The following is a 26,527-nucleotide window of genomic DNA, read 5'->3' on the forward strand; positions in this document are numbered from 1 at the left end:
CATCTCTGTTCAGGTCACAGAGCTGTCAAAGCAGGTGAGATTTTAATGTATATGGCGTGGAGCAAGCCCCAGGGAAATTAGCTTTCCCTTGAAGTCAGCTGCACGTTGCTCTATTTATTATTCATGCCTTGCTTGCCTTTTTTTTTTTAATGCAAGCATGGTGACATCTTAATATGCTGAAAAGCACAGAGGTGCTGCCAATGTTTCCCCTTCACTCCAGCCCTCTGACACATCTTTATTGGCTCAAAGAGAGAAATTAGCCTTTCCTCTCCCAGGAGCATGGGCTAACCCTTATGAGTCACCCACTATCTCCAAATCACTATATACATAAAATAGGTATATATACAATACTGACATATTATTTTTATATATATATTCATATAGTGACATCCATAAGGACTGTGTTTGAGAGAATAGATATGTAGAGAAATGTACATACCCCAGTCATTTAACAGGGCATGAAGGACACGCAGCACCACTTTTAAGCAGGCCCAGGGCACAGGCAGCCCTCAGGTTGGGATGCTGGATGGTGGATGCCAGCCCCTTCCACACCCCCGAGCTTAGAACACAGCCCTGACCCAGGCAGGAGGGCAGAGTGAGCTGGGCAGGGGCAGGCAGGGGCAGTGGCACCCAACAGCCCTGGGGGTTTGCTGGTCATTGCAGTGGCTCCCCAGGCTGAGGAGGGAGGTCCCAGGCACAGGCACAGACCAGTGGGAAATCCCAGCTGGCTGAACATCCCACAGAGTGTCCTGAAGGGGAGCAAGTGCAGGCACGGCTGAGGTGGAGCATCCCCTGCACCCATGCCCACCACTGAGACCAAAACCTCTCCTTCCCTGGGCAGAGGAAAACTCCCCCATGCACCTGAGGCATCCTCCCTGGATTCCCAGAGGAGCTGGTTTCCGTGCAGACCACATTTCTCATTCCACCAACCAAGACAAGAAGAAACCAAATCTGAAGTCACAGGAGGTAGCAAACCCCCCCAGGCTGTTTGCAGGGCTGGTGTTCAGCTGCACCAGCGAAGGAGAGCAGCTCAAGGGTTGCTTTTGAGCCCTCACTTCAACAGCAGCAGGAGGGGCTGGTTTGCAGAGGGGAACACCAGCTCCACAGGGAAACTGGAGACCCCCAGGACTACCCCAGCTCCGCTGGGCACATCCCTCTCTGGCCTGCTCCTCCCTCCTGGAGAGCCTGTCCCAGCTGGATCTCCAGCTGCAGGCTGGGCTGGCTCATGGTTTTTGCACAGCTGAGCCAGCAGTTATGAAAATTCCCAGCTCCTTCCAACACCTCTTCTGCCCCAAACCCAGCAACAACCAGCAAGATGCCCGGGGACACTGGGATGTTCTCCCCCTGGGCAGCTCTGTGCTGCAGCTGCTCTCAGGGGTATGGAGCAGCCTTGTCTGTGGGGTGCTGGGGTGGAGCCCCCTTTGCCTGCCCCCACCACAGAACCAGAGTGCTGAGGGTCCTGAGCAGGGATCAACGTGGGCAGCTGAAATCAAACCCCCCAGAGTGACTGGAGAAGCCCCCCTGGCTCCCCAGTGACTCCAGGCAGGATGGCATTTTCAAGGCAGATTGGGCAAACCACCATCATTTGGGCAACTGCTTGTGACAGGCAAAAATTAAATTTTAAAAGAATAAAATTACCCTCCTCGCTCTCCAGATTATGGAGCACTTCTTGGAAAATGCCCAGATTCAGCCTCGGGGCTCAGGAAGCAATGTGCAGCTCTCTGAAAATTATAATCAATTTTTAAAGCCTGGCTGAGCTGTTAATGTTTCTGACTGAAGGAATGGCAGTGGGTGCATCCATCGGAGACAATCCAGGTCCCCTGCTGCCAAAGCCTTATGGTGCTGTCACATTTTGGGGTGAGAGCGACAGCTTCAGGGAATTACTGGACTCTTACTTATTTTTCCTAAATTCCACACATCTGCGGGTGGGTGTCGGTAGGGAAGAGCTGGGCTTTGCAGTCCAACGGGTCAAAAAAAAAAGAGGAAAAAATGCAAAAGTTACCAGGAGGGACTAAAAACTCACCAAGGCTTGCAGGCGCGCGTGGGGAAAGGCTGGGCGGCTCCGAGCGAAGGAGAGCTGCCCTCTCCCGACGGGATGCGACAGGGACACGGATCGGGGCTGTGCGGGAACCTGCCCTGGGGCTGCCCGGAGAAACGGGCTGGAAACGGCCCCGGGCCGGGCAGCGCTGGTTCGGCCGCGGGAAGGATGTTTGCCATAAAGCTCTGAAGTTGCTCGGGTTTTTCTGGAGGTGCGCTCCCCGCTGAGAATTTTGGGATGGCAGTTAGGAATGGATCCAAACAGCGCCGGCAGCTCCCGAGGCGGGGGGGAGCCTTGCTCGTGTGCTGGGGGAAATGTTGGAACTCTGCAAGGAGGGTTATCCCGCCTCTTCAGGGGGATTTATCCCACAGCCAGGAGTTTGGGGGCCCGCCGAGGTGGGCAGTGCCGCAGCGGTGCCAGGGTGGGGGTCCCCGCGTGGGCAGGGCTGGCTAGCAACCGAACCGGCCTTTCCCCGGGGGAGACCCTGGCCCGTTTTTTTTCGCTGGCTCGCGCTTCTGCCCTCCGAGCCCGCCCCTGCCTGCCCTGCCCTGCCCTGCCCTGCCGGGATGGTTTCAATCACCCAGAAAGCCGCTGGAGCGGCGGCCAAGGTTAACACGGGCAGGATGTGCAGCGTCAGCTCCCTGCCGGGGTCCGAGGAGCTGCTCTGCACCCGCAGGGCTGGGGGGCACAAAGGGCCTTTTTCCAGCGGGCCGCTTGCCCGCACACGCGGAGTCTCCAGCGTGTGGTGAGCCTTGCCCGGAGCCTCCCTGCGCTGGGGCTCACATGCTCCGGGAGAGGGTCCTCCTCCCTGCCGGGTGTGCGGCACTCGCAGCCCGTGGGCAATAAAGGTTTTTGAGGTGATGCTGTGCCTGCCCGGGAGCAGGCAGGTGATGAGCCTGGCAAGGGCCAGGGAGCGCGGCAAGGCTTTGGCACACGCTGTGCTCTATCAGGACCAAGGTGGTCACAGACATCACTTCCCACATGCCGGGATTTGGGTTCCTGGCAGCTACCAAAGCTCCCCAGTGTTTTTGCACCGCGCTTGGTGTCCGGAGATGGGCAGAAACGGGCCGGTCCCAGCGCTGCCCCGAGGATGCTGCGATGCTCTGATGCTCTGTCAAACACTGCCCGAGGAGCGCAGCCGGCGCGGCTCCTGCCCCGCAGGGGGCACTTTACAGGGCTGGGCCGAGGGCAGGGGCTGAGGAGGAGGAGGTGGGTGAGCATGGAGCACTCCCAGAAGGGAGGGAGCAGCGTTAAAGCCGCAATGGAGGGGCCGTTCCCCGCAGGGAGCAGCTCCCCAGCAGCGCTCCCGGCCCGGGGCCGGCGCGGTCCGTGCGCTTCGCACAGCTCGTCCCTTCCAGATGTGTTTTAAAAGCTCTGATTCGTGCAGGGCTAGATCTAAACTGGCTTCGGCTTCATTAGAAACAGATGCGCTGGTTTCTGTTTCCTCCTCGGGGTGGTTTAGCGCGGGCGCGGGCAGGGCGCGATGCCCAGCTGGCGGTGCGGGCGGGGCGCGGGGGCAGCGGGCAGAGGTGATGGGCATTCGGTCCTTCCCGGATCAGGCAGCGCAGAGCCACCCGCGTCAGCAGCTGCTGCCAGAGGGCCGTCTGTCCTTCCAGCGAGCCCCTTTGGCTGCTGCCCAGCTAGGCACTTGGGGTTTTAATCGTGCATCAAAAACTAGAGGGGAAATTCACCCTGGAGCAAAGCAGGGGGATTCTGTAAAAATAAAATTGTTTAAAGCAACGGGTTTTATGAGAAAAAAGTAACAGATGGATTTGGGGTTTCTATAGAATCCTATTTACAATTCTATAGAATCCCCAAACCCCTTATTCCAAGGGTTTATGGAGCCAGGAGTGCTGCATGGGTGGCAGGGCTTTCACATGGGCTGAGTTTCTCCTCCAGAGATGTTTCCAAAGTGGGTGTCTGAGTGGCAGAGGAGATGATGAGGAAGGGCCATGGGTCAAAGTGCACAAGGAGGGGGCAGAGGGGTCAGCCCCCACACCAGCCTGCTCCAGGCCTGGTGCTCAAGGTTTTCTCATTTAGCAGGAGATGAGTCAGAGCTGCAGGGTCCCTCTCAGAGCCCCTGAAGATCTCTGGCTTTGTCACTGACTTCTGGTGAATGAGCAGTGTGGGAGTGACTCAAATCATGGGCTGTGATGGACAGAACCAACAACAGAGGTGCTAAAGGAGCCTCTCCCCAGTGCCCCTGTGGTCCTGCTGGCACCCCTGCCCTGGGTGCAGGAGCAGAGGATGCTGAGAGGGTTTGAAGGAGCTGGTGACTGAGGCACCTTGTAGGCGTTGGTGGTTTCAGGAAGTCACGCAGCCCCCAGGACCACCAGCACCAGGTCCCAGTCACACACCAGACATGTCTGCAGAGCAGAACTGAAAGCAGAACTAAAAAGAGGATCTGTCCTCTCCTCTGTGTGGGAGCATCCGCCGAGCAGCCCAGGCTGGGGCCATCACTGCCAGGAAAGCCCTTGGGGACTCCTCGGGGGCAGCAGCTGCTCAAAGGGACAGACTCTCCCAGCAAACCAGTGGGTAACAGCTGGAAAAGCCAGGAGCTTTCAAAAGCAAACTTTGCTCCAGCTCTAGAAGGTCTTTCTGTTTTCAAGCTAAACCCATCATCTGCTCTGGGGAAGAAAGAAGATTGCAAAGGGGGAACACAGTAATGGCACCAGTTCCTCTGAAAAACAGAGAATCAGTCTGTGGAACAAGGGAAAGCAGAGCACCAGGAAAAGCCACATCTTCCAAGCCCACATTGTCAAGTCCAACAGGGTGGAAAACAGAGTTACACATCAGAAGAGTTGTGGGGAGCACCAAAGACTTGGCAAAAGTCTCTCCAGCTGTGATGGACCGTGGACAAGGCTCAGTAAGAGGCACTCAGCTGAGCAAGGAGCATTTCAGTTCCCCCTCCTTCCCCAGCCATCCCCTGTGCCAGGTGACAGCACCAGCCCAGGCAGCACTCTTGCTGCTCTTCTGCGCTGCTTTTTCCTTCTCTCACTCCTGAGCTTTAAGAAACGAGCCCAAGGCAACTCTGAAAATTCACTTCTCTCAACCTGTAATTGAGAAACCTATTTAATAGTTACTTAAACCCGGAGCAGCTCTGAGCATGCAGCAGCTGATGAATATGCATGGCCTGGGATTTGCATTTCATGGCAGTGTGAAGACAGGATGTCAGGCAAATGAGCTATGAGAAATGTTGCCCATGCAAATGTTCACTCTGCTCCAACTTCTCACTGTAATTCTCATCCTTGAAGCCATTTTTGTCATTCTCTTATTTGCATTGGAAATGTAGTAAAAAAATAATGTAACTTCACCGAAATTGGTCCTTCTTCTGTGCAGACAGGATGGATTCTTTACTACATCTGTGATAGAGTGGAGACCTGAACTACTGACAGGCAAAAATAAATGCTGAAGTCCTGCTGACACTGTGCTGGGCCAGGCAGTTCTGAAGGTCTCCAAAACCACATCTCCTTCATTTAACTTCCCATCCCTTACCTGAACAAGGCTTGTTATTAGACAAACCACCAGAGATCTTCAGGAACAGAAAAGCTGCTGTTTCCACCCCCAGTTTCATTTTCTGTTTTCTGCTTTCAGAGGGGGGACCATGAACATGGGACAGCTGCTGTTCCCCTTGAGAGAGACCAGGAAAATCTGCTCATCCAGGCTTTGAGAACCTCAGCAAATGGACTAAACATTGAGATTCCCACCTGCACCACTGCATCCAGCTCTGAGGTCCCCAGCAAAAGGACATGGACCTGCTGGAGCAAGTCCAGAGGAGGCCATAAAGCAGCTCAGAGGGCTGGAGCACCTCTCCTGTGTATACCAGAGTTGTTCAGGCAGGAGAAGGTTCCAAAAAGACCTTAGAGCCCCCTCAGTAACTAAAAGTGCTACAAAAGTTTGAGAGGGACTTTCAACAAGGGCATGAAGTGAGAGGACAAGGGGAAATGGCTTCAAACTGACATAAAGGGGAGGTTTAGATTAGATATCAGAAGAAATTCTTCCCTGCATGTCTCTTTTACAAGCTACCTCCCAAACTGAAGAACACCTTCAGAAAGCCACAGGTCACAGCAGGGCTGTTTTTAGGAGTTGTTCTCTGATCTGTTCACAGTCAGATTGTGAAAGGATACAACAAGGTTACACGTTGTCTGTTTGCATGTAAATGCTCTCAAAGCAGAAAGCAGCTCTCCAGTTATTAAGCAATTCTCTCTGCTTGATTTCAGTGCATAACCAGCACTGTCAGTCATTCAGTATTAACTATTTCAAGTTATACCACCTCAAATTTTAGCAGCTTCACGGCAGCACTACATATTTTGCCCACAGTATTTTATCACATTTCCCCATTTCCTGAATTCCAACGTGCAAACCCCCTTCTTTCTCCCTGGTCCAAAGCAGCCCAATTAACAAGGTTTAATGGCTGCTATGACAATGTGCCACAAACAACACCCTCCTGTGAGGGCACAACCCAACCAGGCACAACTGCCTGGGGCGCTGGAGCACCGACCTGCTCTCAGAGCAAGCAGGGCAGAGCAGTCCCAAGAAACAAGAATTTTAGGGCAGCAAAATCCCCATTTTCCCCAGTGCAGACCTTTTATTAAAGGTTCCCTCCCGGAGGGAGGGGGGTCGGTGAGTCGAGTGACCACTGGATGTCACTGCTGCTTTAGGCACGGCCAGCAGGGCAGCCCTGCACGGGCACGGCTGGACAGTCACCCCACAAACCCCAACACCTCAGCCTGGACTGCCAGGCAGCCAGAAAGAACTTTATGGCACCTCGTTTTCACTACACAGAAGTTTATTATGAAAGTTAAACATACAACACAAAAAGTAGCAAAAGCAATCCTGTAGCTTAAGGCAACTCTTACAGGAGATGAATTCGAGAAAGATGATGCAACTTCAGTTTAAATAGAAATCATGAAAAATATCAAATTGCATCAATAACTTAAAATGCACTTTAAAAAGTCTGCACTAACCAGCAGAGGGGAAGGGCTGTGATCTTAATGCCAGCATTAAGATATGGGAAGCAGCAGAATGCTAAATGATGATAGGGAAAGTTCAGTATTTACACAGAGATAGCAACGTTAATATCTGAGAGCGTCATTTCCTGTGTACTTCTGGTTCAAAACCACCGTCTGAAACGTTAGGAAAACCTTTTAAAATAAATCTTCAGACTATTCCATCAAAAATACACAGATGGCAGAGAAGATCCAAGGCTAGGGCTGCGTGCAGCTGCATGCGTGTGTCCCTTAAATAACTCTTTGCAGAAACACTTTAGAAAAATTACTTCTTTGGGGGAAGAAAAGCAAGAAGAGTACGTGGCCACAGAGTGAAAAAGATTATCTTTCAGGTGAATCACATTTAAATTGAAGTATCAAAATATTTCTATTTGATGAGATTCTCACAGTTTACAGTTAATGACATTTTTAAGTGAATGTTAAATATTCATATTATTAACATACAAAGATTCTCCTTCACATTGACATCTGCTTACATTTTTGCAAGACCTCTTTTGCATCAATTGTTTTGCCATTAATGAGGAACGTGTAATTGTCTTAATTATAGAATTTAATAAAGATTTAACTGTTCTAACCATACAGAGTTTCTAGCTTTAAAATAATTCTTAAAATACTGAAGTCAGATCACCTATTTTAAAAAGGTATTTAAGTGACATTTTAATCAATCAGGCTGTACAGGAAGCACCACATTTTAACAAAGCCAAATGACATCACATTTCCAATCAATTTTCTTCAAATATTGGATGCAATGAAAACTTTGGAACAAGTCCATTCACCATCACCCCAAATAAACCAAGATTAATTCACACATTAATTCATCCCAAATCTTACCCTGTTAGAAAATGCAATATATACTGCAATGTAGTCTTAACTTGCATAAGATTTAATAGAAGTGGCCTGTGTGCAGGGTGAGGCTTCTGCACACAACCTCACCTCAGCTTTTCACCATCCAGCACAACTTTACAAAAAGCCTAAGATATAAAATATACTTAAAGCAGTTATCTTAAACATGATTTCATACATATCACCTTGGCAGCTGATCATTTTGTTCCCAGTTGAAATGCTGTTGGATCTGATTGTGGAGTTGCAGTATCCCTTTCCAGAAGGAGTTAAAAAAATCCCTGAATAAAGCAGAAGCCAGCCTGCGACTTCCTCTGAGTTTCAGTAAAGCACTATATACAGGGGCCAAGAGCCACCCAAACTCACGGGATACAGATAAAACCCAGGCCAGATACCGGGGCAGATGCATTAATGCCTGAAAACATACACTTGAAGAGTTTTATCATTTAAAAAGTGGAACTAATGAATCGGTAGCAGTTAAAAGAATACTGCAACTGTAACGTTTACAAACCCACAGAAGTTTGAAAACTGATTCCAACAGCTCTGATTCACTGGGTTTAGCTTGGAAATAACGCAAAATAATGTCAGCAGTTTTAAGAAGGTCTTGCAAATTTGGAAAAAAAAGAAAACTGAAAGAAAGATAAGAATGCGTATCTAAAATAAAGCAGGAGCACAGTTAGGACAATGAAAATTCCAAAAGCCCATATTAAAAAATTAAGCTTGGAATGCATTGGCTTCCAGCAGTTTTTTTTAAAAAAAACCAAAACAACAACAAAAAAGTTCTAAATCTGCAATATCTTGACTTATTTTTAAGTGACAATTTTTATTACAGTTGAGAAAAACGGTTTTATAGCTGCATAAGTTTCCATTTCACTAAAATAGTGCCAACAAAAATAAGTTTGCATAGAAAAAAACAAAATTTCAAATTGCCACTGGCTACATGCTTAAAATAGGAAATGCAGGTATTGTAACATAAACATAGTGCAAACCATGGCAGTTGGTGGTGACTCGGACTGCCGCAGGTCAGGAACAGACCATAATATACCCAGTTCTCACAGTTTCTGGTCTTTTATTCAATCCTTTGCCAAGTAGAAGCAATGCACGTGTGCAGCCCATTAACGGAGTTTGAGATCATCTCCACTGCCCAGGGTAGACCCAGGACTAGGGTCTTGCTGTCTTCTTGCCTGCAGCAACAAACACACGTTGGAGATCAGAAAAGGCAATTCTGACGTCATCAGTCAATTTATTCAGTGCATTAACATGACTAAAACCACAACCAATTTAAGGCAGAAACTTTACAATTCAAGCAGTAGCCAAAGCGTTAATTTTTAACACCAAATCATTCTGTGCCCCTCAATTCAGTGATCCCCCATAACCAGCAGGAATCCCAGGTGAGGGACCAGCAGCCAGAGGGGTGCAGGGCTCTGCTCTGCCTCCCCAGCCAGCCCTGGGCAGGGTGGGCACATCCCACTGCCCCAAAGGCCCTCCTGCAGCCAGGCTTCAAACAGCACCTTAACAAGCAGCAAGAGACTTCCAGAACAGTTAGGTAACAATTTTGTGTCTCTTTTTCCAAAATAATTTTATTTCCCTTCTGTTAGCCTTTTCTGTAAATGTTTTCAGGACCAAGATTTTAGAGAGAAAGGCTACAATGCAGGATGGCAGAGCATGTCACATCATTTCCAAATAAATCTCCCCTCAGCATTTTTACGTGGGAAACATTTACTTCAGCTTCTTCAGGAATCAGGAATTATATAATTCTGGAATTATAACATGGTAACACACAAGCATAATTTAATCAATAGATTAACACACATTTTAACACAAAATTTCTTTTTCAGTGCACCTGCAAAGTTGGCAAGAATATCAAACTGAGAAAACTCTGGGACTGATAATTGCACCCCTGTATTAAAACAAATGTAAGTTCTCCTTTAAAGAAATCATTCTGTTAAACAGTTTGAGTTGATGGCATTGTAAAGAGGAAATTAAGAATGGTCAGTCACAGTTAAAGAGGCTACCTTTGACTTGTCCTTGTTCTTTACTTCTGCCTCCCTTATCTACCGTTCTTCTTGTCTGCCCAGTTGGATGCTCCCAGTGATTAACTGGTTACTGCACCCAGGGAACTGCTGTTTAAAAACTGCTGTTCCTTCTGCTTAAAAACTGATTTGAAGTTCCATTTTCCTTTCATGGGCAGTGGTCCCACTCTGATGCACACAGACCTCATTCAATAAATTCCCCCAGCAACCAACATGTTTCCAGAGCAGACAATTCCCCCTGCACTCTCCTTAGTGGTCACATTGCCATTGTTGTTTTGGAAACACCTCCACTATCTTAAATATCACAGTTGCTACCTGCTAGCTTTATGTCTCCAGTGCTGCCCTTGGTTGCACTTTAGGTGTTCAGGGGTGAGTCAATCTTTTCACTCTGTTCTATCTGGGTGGGTCACACTCTGACTGAGGGAACAATCTGCTTCTCCTCCATGCAGAACTCTGAAGGTGTCAGCCAACATCACTGCTGGTGCACAACCCCCCAGATTTCTCAGCAATCTTCCTGAGGAATCACATTAAAGCAAACAGCTCTAATCACACACAGCACTGACGATTTTAGTGTTTAAGGGCATCTTCCTTTCAGCCCCTGAAGCAACTTCTGCAAGCTGTCCTCTTTGTGGAGATGCTGAATATTAGAAGATGGTGTTTAATTAAAGATTTTTACATAATTTCCAAAAGGCAAATCATTCAGCTTTGACTATCAAAATCACTGTGGAAAGGTTAATGAAGGAAAGCCCACACTTTTTTTTTTCCTTTCAACAGAAAAGTAAACTGTGTTGTAAAGATTTTTCTTAATATGAAATGGTCGTTCAACAAGTCTTAAATTAGTGTGACAGTATCTATTTAGAGTTCTACCAAGATTAACAAAACAGAAACAGTTCCACTTTGCATACTCTTCTCCTATTGAACTGACTGCAACAAGATTTCTTCTGGTTTTAACTGTTGCCTCTTTCTTCTAGAGGGAAACAAAGGCAAGCACTGTCTATAAGAATTACCAAAATCTTACTTCTACTAATCTTCTACCAATTTTGCACTCGATAAACATTTTTACACTTAACTAGAAAAGACCAGCAAGTTAATTGCTGCTCTACTGCTGCTCTAAAAGCAACAGTGTTCCTTCCTCAGAAAGCAAATCACACACACAGCAATTTTATTGTCAAATTTCAGTGAAGATTCCAAGATACGGGCATATGGTTGCATTTATGCTTTGCTTAAAGTGGTCTTTTCTTTCAAAACATATGAAAGAAGCTGTGTGATTCGTGACCTCACTGCTGCTTGCAGAGTGTGCAGAAGCCACTGGTGAACCACCACCAGCTCTGCCCTTTCAAGTGCTGTGCAGAAGGCATGACAAACGACCCTCCAGTGCACCAGAGGCACTCATTACAATATCTTACACCAGTGTGTGTGGATAAAGGAGTAATTCTGCAATTCAGTAAGTGGGGATTTACACAAGCAATGGTAACGTGTTGGAATGACAGCTCTGGCTCAGACACCCTCTGCTTGTGCTCTTCTGCTCTGCAGGACAACACATGTGGAACACGCTGGTTCTGTCCCCAAGCACCCTGCCAAGGCACGGTGAGGAACCACAGCTGTGCCCCACGCACTCAAAGAGCACCAGGAGAAATAAAACCTGCTCATTGAAGACCAGGGGAGTGCCCTGGTTTGTAGGCAGGCAGCACCCTGGGCAGCACCAGGCACTGGGGCTGCTTTTCTTCACTGCCAATTGGCAAAACACCACTTTCCTGGGAAATGCCACAAGCTCCTGAACACCACGTGCAGGAGGAGTGTGCCTGCCAGTGTGGCACTGTCTGCTGGTCCTCAGCCCATTACAGGAAGCTCAAACTTCCCTTTTAGACACGTAAAATGGCACTCTCCAGACTTCTCTCAGCCGAGGGTCCCACACGCCGGGCACAGCTCATCAATCCTCTGAACTGCAGCATTTGCTGTAATTTTTGAAATGCATACCTTTTGCTGCCATGCAAAAGCACCAGAATTGCTCTCAGTGAATAATGAGCTCAGTTTCTCAAGGATTAAGGAGACTTGCTTCAATTAAGAAAGATGCATCTATCTTTGCCATTGGGAAATGGAATACCCTGCCATGAGTCATGCATAATGAGCCATGAGAAAACAGTAGTTATTCATTTTTTTCTCTGCATATTTCATTTTTTTTAGTCAAATGCTGATTTTAAGTTTGAAGGAACGCTACTTTGCATGTCCTTCATCTGCTATTTAGCAAAAGGATAAAAAAATATTTGCTTGTGAGAGAAACTTGTAAATAGCACACAGATCCCATCAGAGTTGTAACGTTCCTAAAAATGAATGTATTTTAACCAACATTGCCAGTTTCCTTCCAAATGTCCTGAAATCGAAGAGTTCATGCCGTGGACACATCAGGAGTTTCAACAACCAAAAATACTTGGCACTCAGCTTCCAGCACACCAAGCCCTGCAAATCTGCAGCAGGGCAGGAACTGTGAGTGCCCACGAGCCATTCCCAGCCTCCTGCCCTGGAGATGGTCTGATGGCCCACTGAAAGAACTGCAGGAACATACCTGGCAAAGAACCACCCCAGAGCCTCCTGTCACCTGCTATTCTAGATTTACTCATGCTGAACTCACAGTGCTGATACCAGGGGGGTAAGGATGTACTGACAAAAAAGAGTCACTGACAAAAACGTTTTGACTGGAGGGTAAACAAACAAAGGTGGCCCCTGCAATACTCTTACACCTGTGCTCTTTCCAACCCCCTGATGTCTGAGCTTTTTCCAAGCATAATATATGTTAGCTGGTATGGACTGAAAGTCACATTAAGAGCATGATGCAGTATTTGTATTATATTATTTTTCTTCTCAATAAATTAGATAGCCTAAAATCGTCAAATCATTAATTTTTATCACCGACTTTTTTGAAAAAGGACCGTGTTGGAGCCTTTACATCTGTTCCTGGGGCGCTTAGGAAAAACAAATCTAAGAATAATGGCAATTAAGGAAGGAGGCACACGAGCAGTTCCTCCAGCTGCCAAGAGAGTCAGACACCCTCCTCCTCCTCCGCTCAATCCTGACCCACGCTGCAGCCAGTGGTGCTTTCCACTGTGCCAACAAAACTCCTAAAAATGACTTTGAGAAAGCCTCTGTAACTCCCCCCTTCCTGTGTGTGTTCTGAGGCCTCTGATGTCCCCAGGGCAGCCAAGCCCTGTCACCACATGAGCTCATCGTGGACAGAGGCTGCAGTCCCACTGTGTGGTTTACACGAGAGCGCCGAGAAAGCAGAACTGAGAGCTGGGAGCAAACTTAGCAAGCATGGCCAGGGCTGCCATGAAGATGGCCCTCCCTTTCCATGAATCACTCAAAAAACCAGCAGGGAAAATTGGGACCTCAGAATGCCAGGCAGTGACGTGACAAGTACAACATATAACTTGGGACACTGGTGAAGAGGAGGGAAGGAAGAAGGGCTGCCATGAAGAGTAGCCAAAATAAAGTCTCTTTGTGGACAACTCCACTGCAATTCTTTAATGGGATTCTGGCAGCTCCATCCTGCTGAAACAGAGCAGATGCATTGTGTGCCCTGGCATCTGCCATCTATAGTTTACTAAATAAGTGAAAAATCAGGCTATGTTATGAAAAACTAAACAGTGAACATTTGGATTCTCTTAGAAGGACTGTCAGCCTCTTGAAAAGGGATAAAAAAAAAGCAACCAACCAAACCTGAGAATACACTGCAGATACTTTTCTAAAAAGAAGAGAACTGCAGGATAAAACCCCCCCAAACCAAAAGTCCTGAAATAAGGACACACCTCAGCCCTGCCACCTGCCCAGCCTGCCCTGCTCTGCCAGCAGCTGCTGGGGAGCTCCAGAGAGGGCCAGGACACTCAGCACATCTGCTGGCTGCCCAGGCACCCTCTGCCCAAAACCTCTGCAATAGCTGCATCTCTGTTTAAAAGCCCTTGTGAAGGTACCAACCCTGGTGCACCACGCTGGGGACTGCAAGGAAAGGAAAGGAAAAGGCACAGCAAGAGCAAGGAGCTCTGAAGAGCTTCGAGCTGAGACTGAAATTTTTACTTTCGTATTAGAACTTCTTCTCCAAGGGAAGAAAAAAAGCTTGAAATGCTCCCTTTTAGAAAGTATTGTTTGAAGGCTGGTCTAAAGGTTATAAATTTATAATTAATATTGATTGCCTCCAGACAGTTTTCCTCTGTTGCTCAGCCCCTTTCTAACCTTCATTGACTGAAAGAAGACGCTTATATTACAGTATTCCCTGATTTGCAAGATTGATCTCCTCCCTCCTGCAGTCAGCATTGATTCTGCACAGCACAAATTGTTTTTCTGATATATGCATTCCGTGGCACTTTCACACAAACACCAGCTAAGTTCTTGTGAAGCAAACTAGTCATAACATAACTGGCTTACTCGTACTGTACTCACTGCAGAACCTCTTGAGGCAAATCCACACACCCACTTTAATGCCTCTTTCTAAATTATGTTGTATTCTTCCTGCACATAAACAAATTACATCTATTTATGGTTGTACACAAAGAAGCACTTACCAAGTGTACACTACCCACTGCATATGAAAAATTAACAGTTTGGGTTTCTTTCATATCCAAAAACCTGTATTAAAGCTTACACTATTTTTATGTCACTGCCAGTTTGGAGAGTACATACAATAAGTATTAGTTAAATTAATTCCAGATTAATTTTTGAGGGAAAAAAAAATCCTTAAAAATCATAGAGTTTGATGAGAAAAAAATTAAGGAAAAAACCCAACAAAATTTAAACAAAAAACCCCTCCAAATTTAAAATTATGCTATACTTTCTTCTGAAGCCAGTAGATTTGACAAAAACACTTATAATTAGTTAGAACATTTATTTACACTAAGAGTATCATCTTTAAAAAAGAATAAGAAAGAAGGGAGAATGATTTTACTGTCTAGAACCTTGGAAGAACATGAAAGCATAAAAGTCTGTCCTACTACTTGATTTTCTTTCAACTGTAAAGTGTTTACATTTCTGTAGCAAAATCCTGTTTGCTTTTTAAGAGTTCAGGACTTCAGCACAATTAAATGAAAACATTCCTGACAAACAACAAAAACGTGTAAAAACCTAGGGCAGGACTCAGCATTTAAAATGCAGATAAATTTTTCTCCAGCAGTTTTTAAAGGCTGGGGTTGGTGGGGGTTTTTTGGTGCTTTGCATTGAGAAGGATTGCTACTGGAAGAAACAAAGGTTTCAAACCAGGGGTTTTTTTTCAGCAAAATGAAGGTTTTTAAAATGGGAATTTCATGCAGTTTCCCAAAATGGTTCTGCTTAGGCATTAATGTAATTTATATTTAGCACAAGACCACAAACAGACAGATTGCTAGACTAGACTGTCTCAGGGACAAGCAAACCACTGCTTCTTTACTCACAGTGTTGCTAAAACAAAGAGCATGGCAGTAACATAGGAAATGAACACAAAGTAGAAAAATATGACATTTCAAAAACAGTGGCTGCAGAAATGACATTGGAAGGCTGAGAACAGATCCAGCCCCTCCCCAGGTAGAGCAGTGGGAGCGTCCTTAGCTGAGCTCCAGTGACACAGTCAGACAAACTGCAACCTCAGACCACTTCAGGTCCGAAATTACAGAGTGCCTGTACAAAACAAACCTTCCCAAAACACCCTGACCTGTGTGCAGCAACACCCCAGAGAGCCCCCTCTCATCTCCCATCCCTGAAAATCCCCCTCTGTGCCATTGCTCCAGCAGGAGCTGGAGGAGGCACCTGCCCGTGGCTCCTCTGCACTGAGCACAGGCCCTCGCTTTGGGCAGGTTCTGATCTCACCAGGAGGAGCTGTTTGAGTCTCTCCCAGCCACCCAGGACAGTGGAACACGTTCTTGCATCACGTTACTGGGGCCAGAAGACTGAAGAACAAGCAGAGGTTTTTACCGGAAGATTGAAGCGTTTCTAGACGGTGACTTGGCAGGAATTTCTGCAGAAAACCTCTCCTGCCCCTGAGCCCTGGGCACTCAGAGTGAAACCAAACAGCACAGATGCTCCTACTGACTGACTCTCTCAACCAAGACACAAGGAGATGAAGACACAGTGAAAATTAAATACCTGCCTCACCAACGTCCCTTTAGTCTCCTCACTCTCTTCAGTTAGTTTGCTAAAGGGGGCACAAACACTTCAAGTTCATATTCCTGTTCCAGAACACACCCCTAAAGTAACAGCCTTAGACCACGTTTCCCAGGTGTAGCACTTGCTCATGGAAAGAGAACTTTGCCTTTGACTGGTGTGAAGCCACTAAATAGTCCAAGTCTGACAAGCAGCTCAGTGTTCCTAAACTTAATGAGCTTCCATCATTTATTTCATTTTTTTTTTTTACAATAATCTTTAACCAGGGACAAAGTCTTTCTTTGTGTGTATCATTAAACATTCACTGTCTCAGCATTCCAATGTTTTTGTAGAAGTAAAAGCCATTAGAATACATTATTAATTTTGAAGGCACTAAGAACACTCACTGACTTCAAAAGCATCTTTGAAACAAAGGAATCCTGAACAGCGAGGCAGGATTTGCAGTATCTGATGCAACCAAGCTACACAAGTTGATACAAAAACTCAAAAGCATCCTGTATTCAAAACAAACTATGTTAAAAATGTAACAGAACACAGTTCAACTCAGAGGTGCTTAAAAACTTCAATGAAAATTCCTAAATCCACTCACACCCTATTTACATTAGAGGAGTGCACAAAAACACAATCACCATTGGAAATTCATGCACAACCTACCTCAGATTCTGTTCTCAGATGCAAAGAATATGTCATTCAAATAAAGATCTGGTGTGCTAATGTGGTCATGAATGGAAGTATTTGAAGAAAAGAGGGCAAACAAACTTGACAGCACTCTGAAGGTTTTTTGTTGGTGGGGATTTTTTTTTTTAATTGGTTGGGGTATTTTTAGGATAGTTAAAAATGAAAATTAATAAAGCAATAATTTCTAAATTGTTACCACACTTCCTATTTTTCCCCTTTCAATGTGTCCAATTGCCACATATGATACACTTTAACTCCTTTCAACAACTTATCACTGATCACTCCTGTGCAAGGATATACCACTTTAAGTCTACAAAGAGACTTAGAACAGGGAATCCTTTTTACCCAGAAAGCTGTATAAATAAAGAATTTAATCTGATCATTTTCATATGCTGCCAGGCTTTGGATGGATAAATGTTTCCAAAGAGCTGGCGCCTCTGTTTTGGGTAGGAGTGGGTGGAATATTGCAGGATTCCCCTTCCCTCCCCCACTGAAGCAGAATCTGGTCTCTATTAAAGGCATTTTGGCTGTAATTCTACTGTCAGGAATATCCTGATTTTATACAGTGTTGCAATTCCTAAAACCATCATTAACACTGATGAGATCCTGCTCCATGGCTGCCAGTTCTGAGTTTTGCTGTCTGTGCCAAGCTTAGAAGGAAAGAAAAATCTCAAGTTTTAGTGATGCTGAGAGCTGTGTGGAGATCATATTAAAGAGATTATGAGGGCAGTACCTTCATGTGTGTAGCAGAACATCCACAAAAATTCACTCAGCACTCTTAGAACTGACCTTTTCTATAAAAAACCCTTCCAGTATCATCTCTGTAGTACAACCAAAGATGTTGTTTGACCTTTTGAAGTGCACAGGCAGTACCCAGGGCAGGCTGGATCGGGGTTTTTCCAGCTGCCAGCAGTGCAGGGTCAGCAGGTACCACTGACAAACCCTATTTCCAAGCTGACTCTGCCCAGCTGCTGCATCAGAGTGGAAGTCAAGGAAGCAGTGACTGGTTTGGAAACCTGGTTCCTGTTTAGGAATGCACTGTAAGTCTGTCTCTGCTCTCTCCCCTGTCCCACCCAGAAGAGCCCAATTTTTATGCAGTCCTAAGATCTAGATTGCAAAAGCTCATCTGTAAACATTCCAGGGACACAGTCAGAACATCTTACCCCAAACACACAAATGAAAACTGAAATGTGAAAACCAATTATAGACCTACATTTGAGGTAAAAATCTCTTGGTTACACATATTAAACATGTACAGTAAAATAAATAGCAAAATATGAACAAAAATGTATTGCAATTATTAAAAATCTGTATTTGCCATCACATAAATTTGATGCACCTTTTGACATTGTTTTTATTCTGATTAAACATATTTCAAATCAGTAACTTTTCCTTTTCTTCCTTTCTGTAGGTGATTACACCAGTGCTTTAGAGCTAGGACAACAACTATTGTTGTTTTAAGAGAAAATGGGTACTAATAGCTAATAAGGACATCACCTAATGACAACTGCCTGCTGCCTTATTAAGAGCAAGAGTCTTTTCAGTAGTTATTGAATCCAGCTCCTGCAGACAGCCAGGGATGGTGCTTTTTGTGTCTCAGTGTCAGGAGTTTTGATGTCTGTCATGAAACCCCAGATGCTCAGTATTACCTCAATCTCACTGTTAACTGAAAGAGTTTTTTTGCACAGCTTAGCTGTAAGGAAGTGTTTTCTACACTCAGAGGAAAAATTAAGTCTCTCAGAACTGCAGAAGTTATTTCATGAAGCCTCATTCATTTTGAACCTTCAGCATTCAGTATGCACACAGCTGCTTCTCTGCAGTGACAGGAGTGGGGATGAAGGACACAGTAAAGGAAAATAAATCAAGAAAAGCTTTAAATTGAGGTCAAAGACATAAGGCCAGACCTAAAGTTCCTACTCTGTGTTGTTAAAATTAGAGCAGGTGCCACAGACCTAAAGCTAATTCTACCTTCCTTCTGAACTGAGCCCCCAGGCAGGTTCCAGCTGTGCTGTGACAGAATCACTCAGCTAATCCAGCTGTTGCTCCCAGGATCCAGCAGCAGCCAGGCTTCAAAGGCAAGGATTTGACCCTTGTTCCAGCAGATCCCTGACCTGGCTGCAGCGGTGTTTGCAAGGAGACACCCTCCAGCCACCCCTGCAAAGTGAGAGACTGTTCTCTGTCTGCCTGTTCCCTCTCATTCTCATGCTCAGCATCTTCCAATTGTACTTGGAAGGGAAGAAAGTCTGTCTCATCATCCCAATTATCAGAAGGGATGCCAAAAGAAAAGTAGCTTAGCAATAACAATAATCAAATTTTCTAAAACCCGGAGCACCAGCAGATTGATCACATTGGATTATAGCAAAGCCAGGCTGCACTGATGAAGCAGGAAGTAAGAAACAGCACTAGTAAGGGAGAGAAATTCAGAGCATTTCTGTGTTCTCCCTATTCTCTGCCTTAACTTGCCAACTCCCCTCATGCATTATTACTCGTCCTCTTACAGCTCCTGCCTTTCTGACATCTCAGAGCAGCTGGTTTCCATTCCCTTTCCTGGCTCCTCTTTTCTGCTCAGTGATTTCTGCTCTCATCAAGAAAGAACAAGATTCAATACTGTGGGGCCCTGAAGAAGCAAAGAACAACACAGGGGGAACTACACCAGTGAAAGAGAGGAGCAAGGCTCCCTGCCAGCAAGAAGAAGGTGAGAGGACAATAGAACTAGCCTGTGCAAGAAAGCAGACTGTGGCATCTGATTAAATACACTGATAATGTTTCCCACAACGTGGGATAGTGCGATCCAAAATTATGCCCACAGCTCCCAAAGCCTTTTCTGTGTTCATGAGAAATGCACAGGGCAAAAGATCCCTCTCCCTGCTATTAAAGTATCATTTGAGAGAGAAATGGAACTCTGTGAATAAATATGTCCTTACAGCTTAAGTACCCATAGAAAAGGCCATCTACAGAAAGGAAAAAAGGATAAAGATCGGAGAATTCTTATAAAAACTTTAAATCCATTTTTACAAGAGTTAAAACCAATGCATTTTGCAATTTTTATATGATGGCATTGAACAAACAGAAAATACACAACATTGTACAAACAGACAAACAAATGGAAACAATCTAAAGGTTTGGGAAAGTACTAACCAGTTACTGACAGCAGCTGTGAAACCCTCACCTCCATTTCCTCCCGATGGGACCTGTCTCTGTCCTCGAACTCGCGGGTTCTCCGCCGAGCCTCCTCGAAGGCTTGTTGTGCCAGAGCATCCTCCTGCTACCAAAGCAGAGGACACAGAGTGACACAAAAGGCAACCCTCACTTCTCCCACATCACAGCTCTGTGCACAGTAAGGATCACTCGGCAGCAAAGTCCAGAATGTCCCACAGAACCTGCCAGAACAGACGAGCTCCAGCAAACGCCAGCCCAGGTCAGTGAAACAACACTCACCTTCACTGCAGCAGCAGGGACAACCAGGGCTGGGGCAGCTCTGGTTAAAAGACATTTTCAAGGGAGAGCTGCTTTTACAAAGTAGTTTATATGCTGCTGTTCTTTGAAAAAGCTAGGAATTCTCAGAAGTTGTATGAAAAAGGCAATACATCTTATTCTCCTTCTAAAAGTAATTTTGAAGGCAGTATTCACAGGTATAGCTAGTCAGAGTCCACTAGCATCACTACATAAACAATGGTAATGTAATTCTCTTGCATTTAAAAAAAAGTATTATCTAAGTTACAAATCAAATAAATCCTTCATTTTATCAAAAGCTGCTGCAGGTGCATCAGTATGAACATTCTTAATCCTTATGTTTTAAATTTATATAATTATATTAATTTATAATCCATATATTATATATTTATAATTTATAAATACATACATTTATAAATTAAATTCTATAATAATAAATCTTTATTATTTAAATTTAATAAATCCTTATTATTTAAATTTAGGTGCATAAGAAAGTGCAAAGCAGAGATTATTCCTCCACTAATTAGCACACATTCCCATACACTGGAGGAGAAACCTGCAGCTTTTCAACAGCTCTGTAGTTTATTTTCAACAATGGCTTATGCACAGGAATAGATTTAATAACTTAACACTCAGATAAAAAAATCCTTCAAACTGTATCTTCTATTAAAAAAATGTTTTAAATAAACTCTTATTAGTATGTAAAGCCATTATTAATTGGCTTAGAAGTTATTTCTCTTGAAGAGGTCTTTTAACACATATTTTCTGTTCCCCATCAGAATTTTTACATTTTCAGAATGGAAGAGTCGAGTCTAAAGAGGTTCCACAAAACAGTAAAGGACAAACTGTGTTGGTTCTCCCTCCCCTGGCTCTCCAGCTGGAATCACCCCGACCCTGCTCACCATTCCCACACACAGACGTTATTTCAAAGCTGATCATTCTAAGAGAAACCAACCTTGGCTGCTGGAGGACACAAACCTGCAGAGAGCCCAGCTAAGTGTTCACCTACCAGGGGATTGAGCACATCAATTTTTTAATTTCAGACAGAGCAAGCCCAGCCCCAGAAAACCTTAAATTGCCTTTTTTGCCGTGGGCACAGTGCAGGGCCCTGGAGCTGCTCTGGGAAGTGATGGGAAGGGGCTCCCTCGGGCCCGGGGCAGGGAACACAAACAGCTGCCAATCCACTGCTCAGCTCCCAGGAAAGCCACGGAGCAAGGCAAGGCTTAAAGCTGCCAACAACATTTGCACACTACCTGCTATTTTTAAGAGTAGAATTTGGCCCTTTATAGGTATCTTAATGTTCATCCAAGGCACAGCAATCAAGGTCAGACAGCAGAAAGTAAGTTTGTTCTTAATAATGCAGAAGGAGAGAGAGAAAACAGATAAGCTCATCTCCCAGATGACTACAGGAAAGCTGCCTCCTGGTTTACAGAAGAGAGTTATGTCTTTATTACCCTTTTCTTAAACAGACTTAAATAGAAGCAGATTCTTTTATCATCAAAGGTTTTTGCATTTTGCCATCATTTACAGTGGTCACGGACTGAAAGGATGACACACAGCCTCAGCCAGAATATTTTAAAGAAATGGTCATAACCAAGAAGCCAAATTAGAAATTTATGGGGGGAAAAAATCAGTATGTTGACATGCAGGATGAAGATGTGCTGACAGCTGAAACACTGGTTTACTAATGTCTGAGAAAGCAGAAGAAAAAAGCATCAGAACTTTCTTTTTTTGAGTAAAAAAAAAAATTTAAAATTCTGCTCTACTCTTGGTGATACATTCTAACAAATTAACCAATGTCTCAATCTTATACAACGGGAATTTAACAAACACTTTTAAAAATGTCACTCGATTCTAGGAATCACAGCCTAGTGAATGCAGCTGTATGAGACCAAACAATTTATACATCTTAGTTTTATTCCACAGAAACGCCCCTGGTAAGAATCTAGTAAGAAAAAAAAGAATAAGCAAAACATGAGCTGTATCAACACCACAACAGAATGAAAACAAACCTCCCAATCCAGAAAATTAAAAAAAGAACCAAGACAGAAGCTTACACCCCCCCACTTATACACACAACCCCCAGAGCAGCCTGGTAGGAAAAGGTTTGGTGAGATAACAGGATGCTCTACTACAGAGGAGATGCAAAACTGCTGGAGACAGAAACAGTCTCTTAAGGACACTCAAATATCAAATCCAGGGAAATTTCAGCCCCAAACAGGGAAGATATTCAAGGGTATATGTACATCTGTGTGTGAGTGCATCAAAGGCTGAACAAGCAGCAGAATCAGGGCCTTTAGCAATAAAAAGTAGAAGTGCTCAGTAACCAGACATGAACAGGCTGAGGATTAAGTAGAAAACAGTAGGTTAACAGTTACAACTAAAGTACTTCAGTGTTATGCATGTGGATTTTCCTCCTAAAATATCTGCTGACCTGCTGAAGGACAGTATCATTTCTGAAGTGTGACAGCAAAGAGTTTTATCTGATCTCAGCATTAGTTAGTAAAGAAGTGGCAAGAGACAGGAAAATGCGAGAGCACTACTTCTGTACAAGGCAAGCCTTCCAGAAAATGGGTGTGTTTGAACACCAGCAGGACCTTTTCTTACAAGGGACAGTGGGTACCACAGGCCCCACAGTGCAGAGTAGGAGGCACTTCAGCCCAATGTGACATCAGTGTTATTTTGGGCTGAATGTCAGCAGTTGGGTCAACGGCCTCTAGCAATATTACCACAGTTTTAAACAAGGAAGCAGAGTGACAGATACAGGAAAAAGGAAACTTAAGACTGTGAAAGATTGCCCAAATGTTTCCAATACTAACAGATGTAAGGGTGCAGCTCCTTCTGTGCCTGTACAGTTCCTCATGGCACCAGGAGCCCTTGGGTACTACTGCTGTAGCAAATGAGGTGACCAAGGATGAGCTCACAATTGCCAGGAAGCACAAACTGAACACAAATTACACGCCTGTAACTGAGTGCAAACACACCCACACAGGGCAATACCTCCAGCTCAGCACCCTGTACTCACAGGGGAGTGTCAGAGGCAGCACTGACACCTGGGAGCACACACACATCCCCTCACACACAGACAGAGCACAAACCACAGCTCCAGGGCACAAACACTTCCTGGAGACAGCAAAAACGAGTTGTGAAGTGTTGTTAACACAGCATTTACACATCAAGAAACTAAAATAGCTTAAGCACTTGCAAAAATATTTATTGTGAAATTAAGAAGAGAAAAATTGAACCACAGGTCACCTGAGCACTCTCCTCTTTGGAAGGGTGCTTGTCTTTTTGAGGAAAAAATTTAGAAAGCAGTGACACTGTCTCCTTCTGAGTGCATGTTCCCATCAGTCTGCTCTCAGTTCAGGAGTCCTGTAATTCAGTGTTATGTATCAAACTTACTAACTGTAGATCAAGAACCTTGGGGTTTGTCCTGCACAGTCCTCAGGGCTCTCCACTTGCCCTGGCTGTGTAAGCCAGTGCAGCCCAAAGGCCTCCTGCTCCAGGGAGTCCAGGGCACTGACTGTTGCAACTGGAGCTGAGCTCAGAACATCAACACACAGCTTTGCAAGAAGTGAATGCACAGCAAAGAGTGGATTTTGAGTAAAAGCTTGGCTTGTGGCTTTTCTTGTGCATTGTCAAAAGGTGGCAGGACTATTCTCTCTTTCTAGGCATCATGAAGAAAGCATGCAGGGCTGTGACTGCTTCTAAGACACTCTTCTGACACAAAGCATTTCTATTTAATCCAGAACACAGTCATATTAAGAACATCTAATTAATGTGCAAATTGGTTTCTTAAGTTAGGAAGAGGTGAGGCACCACAATGGAGGAAACTTCTTGGTATTTTGGTGGAACCAAGGGGCTCCTACTCATGATGTAGTGACCAACTGCAGCTGTAGAAGGACTGAAAAGGAAACCCCACAGAAGTGAGGGCTGAGAATGAGGCAGAGAGTGGAAATAGAAAATGCATCCTTATTTAAATCCAGGGCACAACTGCCAGGAGTAACCCCCCACAGGGCTGAGTTCATCCCAAAATATAGACTGCAAGTCATAACTCTGGTAACTGATGTTACTCCATCCAACTTACTGTCCAATACACAGACAGGTGACCTGCATGGAAGCCCACAACAAACCTGGTGCAGCAGCTTTTAATATCAGTTGAGTGGATTTGTTACCAAACCACATTTCAAAAGCAAAGACATGTCTCAAGTCTGACCAAGTTAAAGAATCCTACTGTGTAAGTGAACCTTGTCTAGGTGACATCCACTTTAAAAGGCATTTCCTCTGTCTTGACTTTGTTCTTGTACATGTCCAAAGATTCAGCTGCTAGACAGGAATTTTGCTGGTAGGAAGTGGGCAGGTAAGTTCTCAAAGGCTGCCACACCTTAACAGAGCAGAGAGTCCACCAGTGTTAGGGGACAAATAAAACCACTCTTCATTCTCACCCACATGAAATAAAACAAAAAGCTACTTAAAAAAACCTCTATCACCCTAAAAAACCCAGCTAGAATAGACTTGCCAATCAAATTGTTACAAGATACATGCATAGTTTTTCAAACACTTTGATTTACTACTCTGTAGCACAGTAACAGTGTGGCTGTAAACTACAAGTGATCCCCACCCCTAATATTTGACCACATATTTCTGAACTTCTATACCATAAGTTTCCTTTGGAGTTTGTACTCAGAGTGAAGGTAGAAAAAAAAGCAAGTTAGAATTTGTGATCACTACCTGACTGTGTGTTTCCTCCCAGAAGAACAAGTGTCTGAGGCACAGTACCCGAGGCAGGCTGTCTTACCTGTGCTCTCTCTTCATCAAATTCCAGGCAGCCCATCCCATCCAGTCTCTGTAGGTCTATCCAGCCTTTCCAGATCACACAGACACCATTGAGAATCATCGGTGCCTTCAAGTACACCTGAAACAAAAGCCAACCACACGCTGTGAGTTTGAAAGCACTCACACACTGCCTGCACAATGAACAGGCTGATCCAGGAAGCTCCTCTGTGCGTTCCTAGAAGAACATTCAAACCAGCTGGTAACATGAGACTCCATTTAACAGCTTCTTCTGCCTCCTTTCCAAGAACTCATTTTAATCAAGTGAGTGCTTTAACCTTTGCCTACTGTACTGGATGGAACAAATTTAAGCTGTGTTCTCATTTTATAAACTGGCATGCACCAAAATTTGGTTAGAACTCTTACTCCTTTCAGTTAAATTAACTGTTTTTCTTGTCAGCTAGCCTTCCTGTCACAAAGGAAGCAGCACAGTGACGGACAGGAAGGATCCTTTACAGCACATTTAAACAGGTAAATGAACACACACACCTTCCTACTCCCAGGAAGCACTGCATTGAACCCCAACACACGAGAGCTTTCATCAAAGAGCACGTACTGGTTTCAGTCCTCCTCAAATCTATGAACTAGTCAGAATTCAATAAAATACCCTCTATATACACATTGTGCTAAAAATAAGGAAGTCTTCCTGTGTCAATTCTAGCATGTGGGAAAGGCTGTTCAAAAGAAGCAACACCAGATGATGAAAACCCAAGTACAGCACCAATGTGCACAGTGCCTTGAACTGCAGCAAGGAACAATGCATGAGCTTAAGGCCCCACATCTAGATAATGGTAGATGATACAGTGATGACACAAGGGAACTTAAAAAGAAGCAAATACAGCATTAAATGAGTTTGACGTGTTATATTTACTGACATCAGCCTCAAACAAAGGTCACAGCAAAATTACCCCAATTGTACAGAAAAAAAAATAATTAAAAAACAAAGATAAAAATCAACCTTCTGTGGTTATTTCAGCCTACTTGGCAAGTCAAAACCCCTTGTTGAACAGAGTTTGTCTATGTTGAATCACCAGAGAGGTAAACCATGCATGCAGGCCTGTACCCACTTCAGACTGGAAGACTGCTCACACAGATCAAATCCAGAGCTTTTTCAGCCTTCTGGAGCAGCTCAGCCAGGTGGGGGAATTCTCACACAGCTCTTCCTCTAACAGCTCTAAATTAATGCTCTGACACATCCTCCTCCAAGCCTGATGGATGCTCAGCACCTCAGAGCACCCCAGCTGTGCCTCCCTGCTCAGCTCCACACTCACCAGCTCAGGTCACTGGAGCAGAAGAGGAAAAGCCCAGAGGAGCAGGAGCCCCAGAGGAGCAGGAGCCCCAGAGGAAGGTGAGCCTCCCACATGCAAAGGCACTAAACAACACGAAAGGCAACCCACGAGTGGGAGAAAGGGAACAAATAACGTGAATCCAACTGACAAACGAGTAAGGTTATTTGCCAAGAAAACACACCTTTAATCTCCAAGCTTGACTTCTACAGCTTATCACACTTTGGCCCCAAGTGA

General features: G+C 44.8%; 1 protein-coding gene across 1 annotated transcript in view; it reads right to left on the reverse strand.

The window, feature by feature from the left end:
- Positions 1-6,809: 6,809 nt before the first annotated feature.
- The window catches only part of CBFB (core-binding factor subunit beta), a 34,443-nt gene continuing 14,725 nt past the window's right edge, over positions 6,810-26,527 (reverse strand). Inside the window, exons 2-4 of the mRNA XM_018082553.2 lie at positions 24,970-25,086; positions 19,888-19,983; positions 6,810-9,071 (exon numbers count right to left, since the gene is read on the reverse strand). Of these exons, the coding sequence (XP_017938042.1) occupies positions 9,003-9,071; positions 19,888-19,983; positions 24,970-25,068 (264 nt within the window). The 5' untranslated portion in view covers positions 25,069-25,086 and the 3' untranslated portion in view covers positions 6,810-9,002. The remainder of the gene's footprint in view (positions 9,072-19,887; positions 19,984-24,969; positions 25,087-26,527) is intronic.

This window comes from Manacus vitellinus, unplaced genomic scaffold, assembly GCF_001715985.3.
Source record: "Manacus vitellinus isolate BGI_N305 unplaced genomic scaffold, ASM171598v3 scaffold_10_pilon, whole genome shotgun sequence".
NCBI lineage: Eukaryota > Metazoa > Chordata > Aves > Passeriformes > Pipridae > Manacus > Manacus vitellinus.